Source organism: Poeciliopsis prolifica, unplaced genomic scaffold, assembly GCF_027474105.1.
Source record: "Poeciliopsis prolifica strain line A6 unplaced genomic scaffold, Auburn_PproV2 SCAFFOLD040, whole genome shotgun sequence".
Lineage (NCBI taxonomy): Eukaryota > Metazoa > Chordata > Actinopteri > Cyprinodontiformes > Poeciliidae > Poeciliopsis > Poeciliopsis prolifica.
Window position 1 is genome coordinate 3033575 of NW_026562415.1, and position 18926 is coordinate 3052500.

Here is an 18926-nt window from a genome sequence, read left to right on the forward strand (position 1 = left end):
TAGTCTCTGCTTATCTGGAATATTTGAAAAATCTACTCCACGCCTTTGACAGTCATGATAACCATCTAATGAACTGTACCTTTTGAGTTTCTTTTTCGAAACGTCATATCCACAGAGGTGTGCAGGTTGTATTGGTGTTTCCACTCTCCACTCTCTCTCCAGGGTGTGGGCTACAGGTGCAGGCTCTACATCTGTGGCTCATTAAAGCAAATCAGCACAATGTTAAAGAGGAGTGGGCAAATGAGAGGGTTGACACTGTAACGGTACATACATATAAAATTGTATAATTTTTATAATTTAGATTTGATGGTTATGGTTTCCACGTTACCTGCAAGAGAAAACGATCAGTGACTAAATGGTCGCAGAGGGCCTGCAGGTCATTGACGTCAATCTGTGACGTGTGATTCGGGCTTCGAGTTTGCCACAGGAGAGTCACGTGACCAATAACCAGCTCAGCCAATCAGGTGCAGGCGACCACACAGTTCCTAAAGTACCGAAAAGTATTGAATGTACTCCCTTTCACTTTTTCGTCTTAAAGTTTAACTGTTTTCAAAGCGAAGCATATCAAATAAAATGACAAAATTGTTATTTAAAAATTACAATTACATTATATATTTTATATTAAGGCCGTGTCACTAAGTTTTTTAAACCTACATTTTTTGTTATATATTTTATATGAGCTGGTAGAGTATTTGGGTTTTGGGTTTTACAAATATTGACAAGACAAAGAAAAGAGAAAGTGACCAACAAAAAATTTCACTGAGGATCCACATTCAAAACCAAAAAAAATACAGTCATGTGAATTTGACTGGAAGCCCCGAGATCAAAGTGGGAAACACCCCCAAAGGTGGTGGAGATCGCCAGAGTCAAGATCCTGTGGGACTTCCAGATCCAGAAAGACAAAATGGTAAGGGCGAACAAACCAGACATTGTCGTATAAACAACAGAGAAAGCCATTGTGGTAGATGTAGCAATACCAAGTGATTGCAACATCAGGAAAAAGGAGCATGAGAAACTGGAGAAATACCAGGGCCTCAGGGAAGAACTGGAGAGGGCCTGGAAGGTGAAGACCACAGTGGTGCCTGTGGTCATCGGGGCCCTCGGGGCAGTAACCCCCAAACTAGAGCAGTGGCTACAACAGATCCCAGGAACAACATCAGACATCTCAGTCCAGAAATGTGCAGTCCTTGGCACAGCCAAGATACTGCCAATCCAAGAGGGAATTATATATATATAAATATATATATCTATACCATAAGTTATGCTTTCCCATAAGCTTCCATACCTAGGTATGGAAGCTTATTTCCATCCCATGTGTCATGTGACCATATCCATGACACAGACCCCTGTCATCGGGGGTCAAACAGGCCTTTCAACCTACATTTCCCTGAGCAGTGCATAGCTTGTAAACTTAAGAAAGGATAAACCAATCTTAAAGCCCATTAAGTCTCTAATGGGCTTTGTGTTTGCAAGCATTTACTGCAAAGACAAGGAAACGATTTGGGACCAAATGATCTCAGAGGCCCAACATTCAAAGGCTCTCCTTCTGCTGGTCATTGACGTCATTCTGTGACGTCAGATTCGGAGTTTGAATGCGAGACGAAGTGTCACGTGATCAATGACCAGCTGAGCCAATCAGGTGTTTGGTATTGGTCGTGACTTCCTGTGGCAAACTCGAAGCCCGAATCAAACGTCATATTGACGTCAAAGTAGTCCCTCTGCCATCATTTAGTTACAAATCATTTTCTGAACCATCAAATATACTTTTTATATAAACTATATATAGATACCTATAGAGACATAGATATCTATATCAACATACCTATATTTTCAATAGATATCTATGTATAAGAAAATGATTATTGAAGGGCCACGTGACCTGAATCTGCTGGCCCAGCTGTTCAGGTCACGTGACCCTTCTCTGTCGCATTCAAACTCCGAATTTCACGTCACAGATTGACATATAAATAGATATCTATATGAAAATATAAATAGGTATGTTGATATAGATATAGATATCTATTTCTCTATAGGTATCTCTATATAATTTATATTTGATAGGTATTGTCCACATTATCTGCAAAAGAACATGATTTGTGACTACATTATCAAGACGCACAAATATATATATATATATATATATATATATATATATATATATATATATATATATATATATATATATATATATATATATATATATATATAGTGGTGCTGACTTGTTTTTAACCTTTGTTAAAAGGTTAAAAACTGGTTAAAAACACTTATGTATTGAGCTGACTGGATAGCTCAATACATAAGGCATCAGTATATCACCCGAGAGGGCAGGGTTCGAATCCAGTCTGGGTCCTTAGGCAAGACCCTTCAAGCTACTGCCTACCTCATACCATGAGAGATACTAAGTTGCATAACATGCCGGCTCAGACGTCGCCCGGCCAAACAAGGTCTGCGTCAGGTGTTGGGGAACCAGAGCACCTTGATGACAAATGGGCTACTGGAACAAGACGGAAATGGGCGAGATGAAAACGTGGATCTGTTGGAATGCTACTACTCAAGTAACCCTAGTGAGAGAGGTTACATGCAAAGACTGGGGAAGGAATGGTTACTTCGACATCCCCAGTCAACACTAAGCGCTAAACAACTAGTAGCTCAGTGTTCCAACATCCGCAAACGGCAACTGCTATCACAACTTGAGATTGACGAGATACAACACAAATGCTACGGCAAAAGGGAGGAACCCGGATGTCAGGACTGTGGGGACTTAACTACAAGTCCCCACCCAGTGAGGGGATACACGGCCCCAATGAGCGAAACAGAGCTGAACGAGACAGCTGCTGACCTGAGAGAGAGAATCATGACCCGAATGACAACCAGGCCTCCCCGGCGCCAATTACAACGGCTGAGTGAAGTACCATCTGAAAGTCTCATTGAGAATGTGAATGCAGCATTGAGAACGATCCCTACCAACACCATAACAGAAACCAATGAGCTGATCTACAACTCAGCATCAGTGATCCTTGAGATACTTGGATATAAGAGCAACCATGAGACCCAATACCCACCATGGAAAAGACGGTTAGAGGCTAAAATCAAGGTAACAAGGAGGGAAGTGAGCCAACTGTCAGAGCTCCACAAGGGTGCAATGAAAAGACCAGTACCCAGAAAGTACAGGCAGATGCCCATACCTGAAGCACTCGAGACTGCCAAACAGAGGCTCCAAGCCTTGTCCAGCCGCCTAAAGAGATACACAAGGGAGAATGAATCCAGAAGGATTAACCGGCTCTTCTCCACTCAACCAGCTAAGGTGTACTCTCAATGGCAGGGTAATAACAACAGAGCAGACCCACCAAGGCTGGAGACTGAACAATACTGGAAAGGCATATGGGAAAGGGAGGCGTCCCACAACAGCAATGCACAGTGGCTGATCTCTCTACGAGAGGACCACAGCAACCTCCCTGAGCAAGCCCCGGTAACCATCACTGTGACAGATGTCCAAGAAAGAGTCTCAGGTATGAAAACTGGACAGCACCAGGGCCTGACATGATCCATGCCTACTGGCTAAAGAAACTCACTGCTCTCCATGAGCGAATGGCAGCCCAAATGAACCAGCTGCTACAAAGTGGGACTCACCCTGAATGGTTAACTGAAGGGCGGACAATCCTAATCCAGAAGGATCCATCAAAGGGTCCAGTCCCACCCAACTACCGACCAATAACCTGCCTCTCCACAACCTGGAAGCTCATGTCAGGCATCATAGCGGCCAAGATAAGCAAACACATGGATAAACACATGAGCACGGCACAGAAGGGTATCGGTGTAAATAGCAGAGGAGCCAAACACCAACTCCTCGTAGACCGCACAGTTGCCCGAGACTGCAAAACCCGACACACCAACCTGTGCATGGCTTGGATTGATTACAAGAAAGCCTATGACTCAATGCCGCATACTTGGATCATTGAATGCTTAGAGATGTATAACATCAACAGGACTCTGAGAGCCTTCATTGCAAACTCGATGAGGCTGTGGAAAACCACCCTTGAAGCCAACTGCAAACCACTTGCACAAGTGTCCATCAATGTGGCATATACCAAGGAGATGCTCTGTCCCCGCTACTGTTCTGCATAGGCCTGAACCCCCTCAGCCAAGTTATCAACAAGACTGGCTACTCAAAAATGGGGCCAATATCAGTCACCTACTCTACATGGATGACATCAAGCTGTACGCCAAGTGTGAGCGAGACATCGACTCACTGATCCACACCACCAGGATCTACAGCACTGACATTGGGATGTCATTCGGACTAGAGAAATGTGGTCGGCTGGTCACAAAGAGGGGGAAGGTCATCCACACAGAAGGGGTCTCACTCCCAGAAGGAACAATAGCAGACATAGAGGACAGTTACAAGTACCTAGGTATACCACAAGCAAATGGCAACCTCGATGAGGTCACAAGGAAAGGAGCCACAGCTAAATACCTCCAACGAATAAGGCAAGTCCTGAGAAGCCAGCTCAATGGCAAGAACAAAATCCGTGCGATAAACAGCTATGCCTTGCCAGTAATCAGATACCCTGCTGGAATAATTAGCTGGCCAAAGGAGGAGATAAAAGCCACAGATATTAAGACCAGAAAGCTACTAACAATGCATGGAGGGTTCCATCCCAAATCCAGCACCCTGAGACTGTACACGAGCCGCAAGGAAGGAGGCAGAGGACTAGTGAGTGTGAGAACCACTGTCCAGGACGAAACAACTAAGTTCCATAAATACATCAGGGACAAAGCCTCAACAGACAATGTGCTCAGTGAATGTCTCAGACAACAGGGAACGGAGGTTGAGTGCCAGAGATACCATCATGGGAGGACAAACCCCTACATGGGATGTACCACCAGCAAATAACCCAAGTGGCTGATATCAGTAAATCCTACCAATGGCTGGAAAAAGCTGGACTCAAGGACAGCACAGAGGCCCTCATCCTGGCCGCCCAGGAACAGGCCCTAAACACCAGAGCAATAGAGGCCCAGATCTACCACACCAGACAAGACCCAAGGTGTAGGTTGTGCAAGGAGGCCCCTGAGACAGTCCAGCACATCACAGCAGGGTGCAAGATACTGGCAGGGAAAGCGTACATGGAGCGACATAACCAAGTGGCAGGCATAGTGTACAGAAACATCTGTGCAGAATATGGACTGGAAACCCAAGATCAAAGTGGGAAACACCCCCAAAGGTGGTGGAGAACGCCAGAGCTAAGATCCTGTGGGACTTCCAGATCCAGACAGACAAAATGGTAATGGCGAACCAACCAGACATTGTCGTAGTGGATAAACATCAGAGGAAAGCCGTTGTGGTAGATGTAGCAATACCAAGTGATTGCAACATCAGGAAAAAGGAGCACGAGAAACTAGAGAAATACCAGGGCCTCAGGGAGGAACTGGAGAGGGCCTGGAAGGTGAAGACCACAGTGGTGCCTGTGGTCATCGGGGCCCTCGGGCAGTAACCCCCAAACTGGAGCAGTGGCTACAACAGATCCCAGGAACAACATCAGACATCTCAGTCCAGAAATGTGCAGTCCTTGGCACAGCCAAGATACTGCGCAGAACCCTCAAGCTCCCAGGCCTCTGGTAGAGGACCCGAGCTCAGAGGATAAGAACCACCCGCGGTGGGTGAGAAGGGATTTTTTTTTTTTTTTTTTTATATATATATATATATATATATATATATATATACAAGACGCACAAAAAAAAGACCATAAAAAAAGAGAAGGGTCACGTGACCAATGAACAGCTGGGCCAATCAGATTCAGGTCACGTGGCCCTTCAATAATCATTTTCTCAACCATCAAATATAAATTATACATAGATATCTAATTGAAAATATAGGTATGTTGATATAGATATCTATGTCTCTATATATAGTTTATATAAAAAGTATATTTGATGGTTCAGAAAATGATTTGTAACTAAATGATGGCAGAGGGGATCTAGGTCTTTGACGTCAATATGACGTTTGATTCGGGCTCCGAGTTTGCCACAGGAAGGTCACGTGACCAATACCAAACACCTGATTGGCTTAGCTGGTCATTGGTCACGTGACACTTCGTCGTCGCATTCAAACTCCGAATCTGACGTCACAGAATGACGTCAATGACCAGCAGAAGCAGAGCCTTTGAATGTTGGGCCTCTGAGATCATTTGGTCACAAATCGTTTCCTTGTCTTTGCAGTAAATGCTTGCAAACACAAAGCCCATTAGAGAATTAATGGGCTTTAAGATTGGTTTATCCTTTCTTAAGTTTACAAGCTATGCACTGCTCAGGGAAATGTCGGGCCTTGAAAGGCCTGTTTGACCCCTGATGACCGAGGGGTCTGTGTCATGGGACTATGGTCACATGACACAATGGGATGGGAAATAAGCTTCCATACCTAGGTATGGAAGCTTATGGGAAAGCATAACTTATGGTATAGATATATATATATATATATATATCTATATAGATATATATCTATATAGATATCTATATAGATATATATATCTATATAGATATGTATATATATATATTTGTGCGTGTGTGTGTGTGTGTGTGTGTGTGTGTGTGTGTGTGTAGACATAATTAAATGTTGTTTTATCGTTATTGGATTATTGTGTGTCACATCACGTGACCTGTCTAATTTAACACACTCGTGGACAATAAAGTTTGTGTCCTTCACATAAAGGGAGAACAACACAAAAGCCAAAACCGAGTGAGTCTCGTGCTGTCACGTTGAACGCTGTGCCGAGAAGTGATTCTGCTATCAGAATATATACATATATATATATATTTTCATCTTTATTTTTTTCATCTTTACAACTGACATGAAAAATAAGAGAAAGCGAGTTTCAGGAAATGGCTGTGTCTGTAAAAGAATTACTGTGTTGTAGACATAGATATCTATTTCTGCATCTCTACAACATAGTATCATTTAGGATAAATATGTGCAGATATAAATATCTATATTTCAGTCAGTCTCATCAATAAGGAATCTCACTGCACTTCTCCAATGACTGAAATGAAGCTTTATTGGGCATAAACAGTAATTTATTCATTTGCATTCTTGTATGGAACTATTGAAGTGTGCAAGAAAGCTTCATCACATGACACAGACTGAGTCAGTAAATGTAATAGCCTGAAGAGCGAATACCGGCAGTTGATCACAGACTTATTTACATACAGTCTTTAAACGAAGGCCCTGTCACCAATCATTTTCTCTTTTGTCTTTATTATCAAGTTATAATATCAGCTAAATAGAAAAAGGTTTATAGATATATCTATCTATATAGATGTACATAAATACACATGGAGATATATCTTTATATCTATCTCGAGGATTATTGATATTTAATCCGTTAGAGTTTCTCTACAAGTATTTAGCTGCATGAAAAGAGAAAATGCTCAGTGACCACATCATTGCAGAGTTTCTACATTCAGAGACTCTGCAAATGAAATTGGCTGGGATTTACCAAGAATAGAACAACAAGAAAACAGAGATCAACTCTATTGCTTCATTGAACTTTTAATGCATGGTGAGAGGAGGATGGAATGTTTCTGGAAAGAAATGGTCAGCAACAGTATTAGTATATGTGCATTTATTTTCCTTTTTTTGGAAAATAAAAGCACATAAATGCACATAAATGTCTGTAGCGTAGAGGCTTGGAGTTGTCCTGTCTGGATTTCTCCAGTATTCACTCTCAATATAAGAAAAAAAATGCCTGCAATTAATTATTAGGCTAATTGATAAATAAACACTGCTGCATTGCGCCTCTCCCTCTCCAAACCACCTTCTTTCTAGGTTTGTTATTGCAAAGTTACAGAAAAAGTAACAGGCTTGCAAAAAAAACAACAAAAAAAAAAGTCATAAGCTTCTGTAGAGCTGATGTGGGCATTAATGAATGCGCATCATTAACCATGGGAAGTATCCCGTCCGCTGCAGCCCAAACGTGCTGACGAAGCAGTTGAGGACTGTTGTGATGAAGACTATGATGGTTGTCATGTTGTTCAAGTAGTCCAGACGTCTTTGCAGAGTAGAGTTGTTCAGATCCCGACGGCCTGCGTCCCACAAAAGCACAAGTGCACAACAAACACAAAGAAAGTCTGTCACACTGTCACCCATATATCAATAAAAATAAAAACAATACAGAGGAAAAAGTTACTTTTTTTTCATGATGCTTCCTTTAATGTTCCTGGACATCCGTTTGTTTTTACTTCTTTGTAAAAAACTAAACAGCCACAGACTGAGTTTTCTTCAAACCACTGGGTTTATTCGAGTTTCCGAAGGTGAAAGTTTACAGTCATCGATCCTGATTTCTCGCAGAAACTGAACCTCAAAAGCATCTTTTAAGCAGTTTTTAAGTTAAGTACAAATACGAAGTAAAGACGTTTACTGAAATGTATTAACCAAGACAGAAAACGTCCAACATTTGTATAAAAGTCTGAAAATCACAGCCCCACAAAAGAAACAAACAGGCAACATTTTAGCTTGGTTACAGTTTGAGTCTCTTTACAAAGAGTCCATTTATTTGCCTCAATTTTGTCTCAGATCAAGGTGTTAATTGTATTTGAATTGAATTCGTTCTGGTCGTGTTAGTGTCTGTCAGATGGCGTCTGCGGCCTTGTCCGAAGTGTCAGTAGTGGAGTCTGGCCAGCAACCAGCGGAAGAAGCCGGTCCTCTTGGAGCCGAAGAAACTAACGAAGAAGTTGACCACAGTGGTGACAAAGATGACGCCCGTGGTGACGTTGTTCAGGTAGTCGAGTCGCTTCTGATTGGACACCACATTCAGGTCCCTGCGGGCTACAACATACAAACACACGCGCACACACACACGCGTGCGCATTCAGACACAACAAACAATTTCCCACATTACCATCAAACACACACACACGCATACGGTGGTTGCTCACAGTCTCACTGTTGTCCTTTCCATGCCTTCACACATTTCAGCCGTACACCCCTCCAGCCTCCGTGTTGTCAAACTTATATTTTAACTGGAAAACAAAACTGAGACTTCTTTTGACAGCAAAACCTTGGAGTAAATGAGCTCAAACTTCTCTTCAGCTGGAAAAGTTAAATTGATCATATTTCAGTTTAGGCCTATGTCGGTTTTCTGGCTTATTTCTGTTACCTTTAACTTCTAAGAGTAGAACAGCAGTTTATACAGCATTTTGTACACCATTATCTGTCTATAGTCTCAGATTTACGAGAGCAGCTTTGATGAGTTTGATGTTTGGTCATTTTACTTTGTTTTGCTTCTGTGAACTTTAAAGCTGCTGTATTTAACTTTTATAAACAGCGTTTTAGTTATTCGTTAAAGCTACTGTACTCACTATGTTATGACAGTACAACACGAGACAGATAATCTGTAATCCATGTGGTCCTTCTGCCATCTGCAGAAATGCACTGCCCCTGGTCAGAAACAACCAATCGCAGAGTCAGAATTTTAACGCTATCAGTACTTTTTGAAGAAACGGGAAAAGGCACCCTGAACATCCCACATGTTGTTAGTCTGAATAAGTACACAAACAATGTGGGTTTTTTTAATGAAATTTTTCATTGGAAAGTTAAATGTAATGTCATGTCTATGAATTAATGTACTTACTGCACATTAGCTAAGTGTGACTCATAAAATAAAGCGATGAAATAGCCACCGCAGAAGGCAGCTGCGTTGTGTGCCAAATGCAGCTTTGATGACGTTTACAAGCAGGGTGAGGAAGATGATGCCAGTGACCAGATTGTTGAGGAAGTTCAAACATCGTCGGCACGAGGGGAGGAGCGTCAGCTCAAAACGAGCTGTGCAGCCACACACGTTCACACACATCAGTAGCACACACACGCGACACACACACGCACACACATGCATAGACAGACAACAAAATGGAGACAGTCACACAACTAGTTGGTCCTTTGGCCCAGTCCATTCACACTTGATGAAATAAAAAGCGTGTTAGTCGGTGAGTAGAACGGTAAGTTATATCAATTTGTGTGCCCATCGGTCTGATCAGATGTGTTAGAAATAAAAATCATTCTGCAAAAATTTAAAGTGAGAAGTGCATCCTGGCAAATAGGCCGGTGCGCTCCATCCCAAGGACAGAAATTAAGATGTTGGTGATGAAGATGAGGAAGATAGTGAGGGTTGCTTTGTTGTTCAAGCTGTCCAGGCGTTTCTGGTTGGCCTCTTCATTTAAGTCCCGTCGGGCTGCAACACACATTGATCAACGCATACAAACACTAACAACCAAATGCAGGAAAACACTTGGAACACGTTGTACCAAAACTTGAGAGAGAGAGATAGATAAATGAATTAATGTGTTATTATGGTTAGGAAAACAAACAACAAAAAAATAGAGATCTGAAATTGAACTCAGAATGACTTATTTTCCTCATGCTCACCTATTATGATAATCAAAACGCCGGCGACTATCTGAAGAGCCAGGGAGAAGGATATGAGCGTCAGGACAGCAGCGTAGTATCTGAGAATCAAAACGTGACAAGTGTGTTTGAATCTGGTCTCCTGAGAAACACCTACAGCAGCATACAGTACCTGTATCCTGCTCCTTGTTCAATGACAGTCTTCATGTGCGTGATGTTGGCCAAGAACAGAGCGATGTCTAGCATGCCTTCAGCTGCCGTCTTCTTGGTAGCATACAGGTTCATGTTCAAGGCAGGTGTGGAAACTCCCTGAAACACAAACAAGTTTTATTACTGAAGTAATAGTTCATACTAATAATATCTTTGGTTGGAGTCCTTTAAATGAGACATAAAAATACAGAGTGTACGGCAATAAACTTTGAGAATATATCATAAAATATGAATGGAACAAATAAAAAGTTGCAGGCCGGTGGAAAAAGTCCAGCGTAATAAAATTATTTTTCAACTTCATGAAAAACTCAACACCACCACTAGAGGGCAGCAGACCCCGAAGAGCTGAAATAACTCATGCATGCTCGTGTTTACATTTTCTTAAAGATAATATGACAAAACTGAAAAAGTGTAGTTGGCAGTTTTCATAATTTTCCATGTCCAGCAACTATCAACAACAATAGTCTAAATATCAAAAAGCTGTTGTCTTGCAGAATTTTTTTTTTTAGTGCTTACAGATCCCAGACAAATCCTTTGGTTTAGGTCAGTGGTGTCCAAACTTTATTCAAATGATTCAAAATCATTCAAAAGTACCGATAGGCCAGATGAAAATATATAACTTAATTTCAAACTAAAATGACAAAAAAAAAGTTACTTTTTTTTATTTTTGACCTGAGCAACAATGAAGTAAGCCTACAACACTTTATTTATTTTATTTAAACAAAGAGCTTAAAAATCCAGAGCTTAAAAAGGTATTTGCTATTTCCCTCCTCAAAAGAAAAGCATTCAGTTTCCAAATTTTTTGAGGCTGTATGAAATTCTTGTGTTTATTCTCAGCAATAAAATAGGAATTGGGTAACTGTTTACTCATTTAGCTAAGTTTAATAGACTTATTAAAAGCAGATATGGCTGCATAAAATCTGCTTTTGAGTAAAAGCAGCAGGATAGATCTGTTCTGAGAATGCAGGAAGTGTGCATTTTAAAAGCTCAATACTTTGTGTTGTACATAAGATTTTCTATTCTAAGAGCATTTCATTTTGTCTTAACCGGTTTGCCGTAGCCAAAAAACAAAACAAAAAAAAAACAAGAGTTTCCATCTCCATCAACTGCCAGTGTTGAAATGCAGGCTGGGGCAAAACACAACAAGTGACTTTCTGCACTTTAGTCAAGCTGTAGTGCGGTAACACAAATATCCCGACCTCCCCGGGGGAATAACTTGATGGGAAAGCTGGAAAGTTTTCTAAATAGACAAATAGTACGAAAAGATATCTGCCTGAGTATTTATAAGCAGCTCATTAAAATGACAAGAAAAGAAAACATAAAACAGCCTTACATAAGCCTTCGGTTTATGACACACAGCACGTGCTGGGGGCAGGAACCTTGTGGCTGTGTTGTCCCCCGTTTCCTCTGAGACCAAGCTGTAGGTTCATATGATGGGTAGTCAAGACTGAGCTGTAGATCTTAGACCGTGACTGGATTATTTGTACCTAAAGTAGAGTCAGTGCAGCGTAAACCGTAAGTGTGTTTTTCTTCGGGGCGCTGAGACACATGAAGGAAGGCACGGCTCACATACATAAAGATGATCATATACAGACTCGGGACATACTGTACTTTATGACCTCATTGTCCTGTAATGCACGTTTCTGTGCCAAAATAAACTGTGGGGCTGACATTCTGGATGTAATGTACAACCTCCTTGTACTTTTGTCTTGTGTGCTTTTCAGAAAACTGTAATCTCTGCATTTCTTTCTGTTAAGTAAGAGCAAACGAACAAAACTTTAAATCAAACAAGCAGCGTCTACTGTTGTCTTTTTCTTTTTGTTTTCATTCCTGCAGGAACCCATAACCTGGCGCTCTTACGGAAGAAACCTCAAATGCATATTTGTATGTCATCAAAGCTTCATAGCTTTTTGTCAGGGCAACATAATGTAGAAATCTCTCTGTTGTCATTGTGGTATTGGAAGTGAATTTAGGGGCTGCTATATTCCAGTTTATGGGGCATATTTTGTTGCAGCTGTTGAGCCAGAAATATGTCAACATGTTTCCTTTTGTTGTGCAAAAGGCAGAAGGGAGGCAGCGTGCCTCGGTATGCTGAGGAGATTCCTGACTTCATCTGAAGGTTGTGTGACTACGCGGAAAGGAGATCATGCTCGGTTGACCCTGACCATTAGTTTTGCTGTTTTGGTTTGCTAGATGACATCTAACTAGCACTTAACTCAAAACAGTAGTGGGATCTGATTGGTCCCACTATTCTAAGTATTAACTGGCACCATTTTCAAATGCAGAATAACCACAACAGAGAACAGACAATAGAGTGGTACTAGAAATCTCTTTCGACAGCAAACAAATCAAAACTCACTGAGCCCTAAAAGCTTTATTATTTTTAATATCTTGGCAGGATCTTTTTACTGAAAAGACATTCCTTTGCACTCCTTTTTGAAATATTCGGAGGGCAGCCTTCCAGCACCGGCAAACAAAGGCGACGCGAGCCGTACGCAGGATGTAAACACATGGCTTCTGCCAGCAGAGATCATGTGATGCGGTTTCTTCCTCGCAGTGTTGCGACACCACAGCTACAGCACCGCTTTCACGCTTGGCACTCGTCCTGCTGCATTGAAGCTGTGTTTTGATTTCCCAGGTGCACTTTGGCATCAAATAATTCACCTACATGAATATTTTGGAGTTCTGTGACTGATCACAATAGGTTTTGAACTTTATGGTTTTGAATTTGTTTTGTGCTAAAGGTTTGTATCTAACTCCCCACCCAGCCTGTGCTACAGAACAGGTTTGGTCCAGCCTGGGTAAATCTCCAAGAAACTATCCAACAGTTCCAAGAATCAGCTCTGTCAAAGCCATATAAATACAAGTACCGTGTTCTTTTTTTTTCTTCTTCTTCTTTTTTCTAAAAGTACGAGAGAAACAACTGGGTTTGGAGGAAAAAAGTGAGGAAGGGATTCAAAAAGCCAGCGTTCAAAATAGCTATTTTTCAGAAAATGGCATTTATGTACACTGGCATGCGTCCATCTTTTCCTCGTTTGGGGACGTGTGGTCACACTTTATCAACATCAGCCTTGGGCATGCTGCCAAAATACACACACATCACAACCAAAACACTGCACTTTTACAAGCCATGTGCGTTCGCTTAGTGTAAGACTTGCAAGCATGCATGAATCATCATGCTTAATCTGCACTTATCTTCATTTTGAAAAATGTGCTCATAAATTGGTAGCTCAGCCTTTGTTTCTCTCCACAGAATGGAGGGAAATAGGTCAATATTTACAGCAGTAAGGATGTTGCTGCAGGAGGTTGGCAAAGGCTTCTCTTAAAAGTACGAGTGAAAATAACAAACACTTGCTCGGGCTGCATCTCTGCATCTTAAAATGATCTAAAAGTGTTTCTTTTCCATCTTTTTTTTTTTTTGGTACGTCGCTCAAAGCGCTTGAGCTATTATTATTTCTTCTCACTCATCAGACGCCACAAGAGATGGAAAAACACTCGGTGGCTCATGTCCGCACAGAATAAAAGCTTCTCAGGACTCGCAAAGCCTTTATGGATCAGCACATGCGTCATTACTGACCGTGGAGCTCTCACATTCACTTCAGCCTCCCGAATGGAATGTGACCTGGCTTTGAGGGAGGATTTCTATCATACAAGCTTCTTAAAGGAGCATTTATCATGTCGATCTCCCTGCTGAAAACCATATGATGGAGGAATGCATATGGATAATCAAAACAAGCACTGTTTCAGCCTGTGTTGATCTAAAAGAAAAGAAAAAAAAACTACTGCTCTTTGGTCATGCCGTAGAACGTGCTGATTCCTTCAGCAGATAATCTTTAAAGTGGACTACTATTAGAAGGACAACACATTTATAAAAAAAAAAAAAAAGCAGAGGCCACGTGGAAAGATTTAGGACCTTCCTGCTATGAGGCTGCAGTGCTAATCAAGCCGGAAAAGAAGAAATTCAGCTTTATTGTCCCAGAATGGGGACGTTTCTGTACAAAATCAGGAAAGTTGGCGCTCAATCAAAGAAAGCGGATTTACCCAAGAAATATAAAACACAAAAATAAAAAAGTACTGTACAGGGTGGTTAAGATAAACAAATTAATTTGCATTTATAATATCACTATTCCATAGCCCTTTTTTTCATATTTAATTCCATGTGAGTTATAAAATTAATTGAGGAAAAAATACAGATCCGCATTAGTACTTTTTAAATGCTGTTCAGTTACAATAATTACCCTTCATGAACTCATGCTACTTTCAGCATAATAATGCTGATTTTTAACATGAAAATTGTAGTTCTATATGCAAGATAGCCATAATAAGTTACAAGGATGGTGGATGTTTATTTGTAGCACAACAAATAGAACGGGTCAAAGTTCTGGGGTAAGATTGTTCCAGAACGTCTGGCACGATGATATTTGGAAATCTACTCATTTGGGGCTTTTTGGGTCTGGAAGTATCCAGTTCAAGCTCCACCTTTGCTCATAGATGGTGAATCAAGTGGGCAACAGGTAGATTTGGCAAAGGCAGGATAGTCATAAAGCGTTCCTTAATGGGGGTTATTGGGTTATTTACGAAACACTTTTGGGTTAAACGCAAGTAATGTCACTAAAACTTGTTGGATATTGTGGCCAGGCTCTGTTATGAGTTGTACAAAAAAAAACAATGATAGGCCAGTGGTGTTCTCTTCAGATGGTGTTTATTGTGATCATATTCAAGTGAAAATGTTGAAGAAGCTTGTTAAAAAACCAGACAAAAAGTGTCTGTGAATGAATGCCTTCATTCCAGATCAAAACCATCACCTTCAGTTCAACATGTTGGAAATCTGGACTCTATGCGCTTCAGGGCCCTCTTCTCTTTTATCATCACAAGAAGGCCAAACAACAAACCCCAATCAACCAAAACAACACCAAAGAAAAGCTGGGTGGTTACTTTCAGCTAAAGTGAACCTATATCAAAGTATACAGAAATAAATAAAATGATTATAATACTGAAAAAAGAAACCTGTGACCAAAAATACATTTAATTAAATAGAAAACGATCAATTTGTAATCCGTCATGTGACTCTCTCCCAGCGCGCTTCAATCTGGAAACAGGTTTGTTTGAATCTCCGAATATCTAAAAAAATGTTTGACACTGAAAATTACGAGCTAGGATTGAAATGACAACACCGCGGGTGCACCCACGACGAACCCCGGCAGTCTGGGCTGAAACCAAAAAGCAAGTTGTGTCGAATGTGCGGACGTTTGTGCAAGAACTTTATTGTAGGACTACGTCACAGGCATCCTAGAAATCCCAGTTCAACTAATTGGTCCCACTTTTACTGGAGTTGTTTTGCCTTTTGAAATGCACGGACAATTTACATGATGGAATATAGTAACATAATTCCAGTCGCACCTGGGGGCCATTTTTCAGTTCCCCTTCTATTGGTGCCACATGTGAATGTTGACTGGGCATTGGCTGAGATCAATCACACAACTCTTGCTTTTGAATTTAAAAATTGCTGTTGGCATTTACTAACAAGACATAGTGCAAACAGTGTGGTAACACAGCTGACGAACTGGAGATTGTGGCGGTGTTTGACGTGGAGCTCCGAAGTGACAGCAAATCAAGAAGGAGGAACATGGGAAACTTGAGAAATATCAGAGGCTCAAAGAGGAAATAGAGAGGTTTCAGAAAGCCAAGGTCACAGAGATCACACTGTCATCGGGTAATGACCCACGGACTGGGAGAGAGGCTCCAGTGGATTCCAGGAACTATGTTGGAGAGCTCTTTCCAGTTAGGAATACTCCAAGTAACAGGTCTGTGGTAGAGAACCAAAGTTTGAAAAGGCGACCGCAGACACCGAGGATCGTGTGGAGTTGTATAAATACGTACCTGTTTGTGTGTGTGTAACTGAGAGCTGAAAGTAAACTGCACTTTGACACAGAGAGCTGCTCTTTCCCTGTTTAGTTTCTGATGTTGCTATTTATGTAAAACTTGCTTTCTCACTCATCCAAAAAGTCCTGGTGAAACTCTCATACCTGGGCTCAGGGCCATGTCGCAAAATGTACACTATCTGTACCTGAAGCTCCCCTGTACGCACACGTCCACATCACGCATACTGATGATGTGTACCTGAATGAAAATATTCTGCGGTGCAAATACACAGATCCACATGGGAGCACCTCCTGCTCTCTGCATGCTTAGACAGGAAGTGTTCCTCCCCTGGACTCTCGTTGGACAGCATAACAGCCAATGGGAAGAGAACGTCGACTAGGAGTGGATCTCTGGTTCTCTGTTGCTCTTTATACACTGTATCTTATTTTCACTGTCTCTTTGTCTCCTTGCCAGTATATTTGACTATATCTAATTTTTTTCCCATGTGCTCTTTTTGCCTGAAGGCTTCGTCTTTCTCTTTGGTTTTTACGTAACGGCCCTTTTGATTAAGGGAGTGGGAGGAAAACAAAAAAAAAAGCAGATGACGAGAAACAGACGACAGAAAAAGGAAGAGACGGTTTTGAAGGGAAGCAGATAGAAACAGCGTCAGAGACACGAGTGGGGCTTCTGGAGAAAAGTGTCGGAAAGATTCAGCACTTGACGCTGGCCTTTCAGTAAATTCCAACGTTTGCTTTTAATAAAAAGAGCTAGAACATGTGATCGCTCTCTCAAATAATTCAACAGCAGCTCACAAGAGGCCATGTGTTTCCTGCGTTTTTTTTGTGTGTCTGTCATTTTGCGTAATTTGGGGATTGTTGAGATAACCTCTGGCCCACACTTTGACATTGAAAGAGGCAAGGAAGGGGCCACATTCATTTCACCACACACATGCAAGCATATATACATGATTTAAGACCACTCTACAAACGCGCAGAAGGCTAAGAACTATTCACCCCCGACCTTTGGTCCGCAGCTAAAGTATCTCTCTGCTTGCTGCCTTATAATTAGCAAAACTGCTGGCAGTGTTAAAATGGCGCATGCATTTGAGTAAACGACCCCCACCTCTGTCCTTTTTTTATTCACCTGAAAGAAGTTTGTTTTTTTGTGAAACTATAACTGCCTGACAGAATGTCCAGTTAGTTTTTTATGCTTCAAAACAAGTTAAACTTGGGTGCTATGAAAACAAATGTCGGTAAATACAAGATGCAGTTTTCAAACTATTATTATTATGAAAACACGAACAATCCAAACCAATCTAGCCCAGTGTGAAATCATTTATTGTCATTAAACCCAATGAGTTTTTGCTCCACACTTTTTTGCAGAATTATTGCAATTCCCTCCCATTGTAGGGCTTTTGAGCATTTAAACTTAGGCTATTGTAATTGACCCAAAACATAAAGGCAGATTCGTTAAATCTATGATTGAGACTCTTATTTTGAAGTAGGAAGGGAAGTAGCAGATGAGTAATCCTCTCATGCTTCCAACATAAGCATGAGAAAAACCTACTTTATTTTTAAATATCTTTTTTTCCAGCTTCGAAAATGAAACACTAACGTATAACATACCAAGTATTTGTGAGGGCCCCTGCGATTCTTCAGATTTTTCTGTGGGATGTAACTCCAAATTGTTCACATACACACACACAAAAAAATCATAGATTCACACGAACTTTTTAAATGACAAAACCATAAAGTCAGGTTTATACACTGAACAAATCTAGAGTTAAATGTTCTACAGTAATTACAGATTCTTTAAAAGGCAGCTTTAAATTAGAAAAACATTCAATTCCATTGTATTTTTGGGTATGTGTGAGAAATAAAAACAATAAATAAGTTGTGAACTTGCCAACCTTCGGTGACCTTTTGTGTCAAACCCCCAGCAGTGAGGCAGACTCCCAACAGACAGACTCACTTAAAGAAACACTGACCCCCCACAAGGAGCGAAAACAAGAGTCCAATTTTTACGACGACTGGACTCGGGGAAAGAACACAGGGACCCTTCTGGTAACCCGCGCATCGGTTTCTAACTTGGACTTCTAGAGCGTGCTCTCTTTCCCACCTGGGCCTCCATCTGCTATCTGAGAAGAGCGGAGGAAGCTTGGCTCTGATCTGATATCAGCTGATGCCCTTTCCAACTTGGGCCACATGATATGACTGTTTCCTATTTCAGTTCCTCACTCTGGAACTGGCTGCTTTCTGCTCTGGATGCCTTCCTTCGACATCCCTGTCGTTTACAGATTACGTAACAACTGCATCGTTTAATGCTGCCTTACTTTAATTTGATCGGCCTCAGAATATTATCTGCGTATCAAGATGTATGCTGTACTACAGTGAGATGCTTACTAATAAGTCAACTTAGCTCAGTGTTGCTTACATGTGGGTGAACCTTAAAATAGTGAACA

General features: G+C 41.2%; 1 protein-coding gene across 1 annotated transcript in view; it reads right to left on the reverse strand.

The window, feature by feature from the left end:
* Positions 1–8266: 8266 nt before the first annotated feature.
* Positions 8267–18926, reverse strand: part of LOC129375655 (ninjurin-2-like) — a 23666-nt gene continuing 13006 nt past the window's right edge. Inside the window, exons 2-4 of the mRNA XM_055054893.1 lie at positions 10566–10702; positions 10415–10494; positions 8267–8818 (exon numbers count right to left, since the gene is read on the reverse strand). Coding sequence (XP_054910868.1) covers positions 8652–8818; positions 10415–10494; positions 10566–10702 — 384 coding nt within the window. The 3' untranslated portion in view covers positions 8267–8651. The remainder of the gene's footprint in view (positions 8819–10414; positions 10495–10565; positions 10703–18926) is intronic.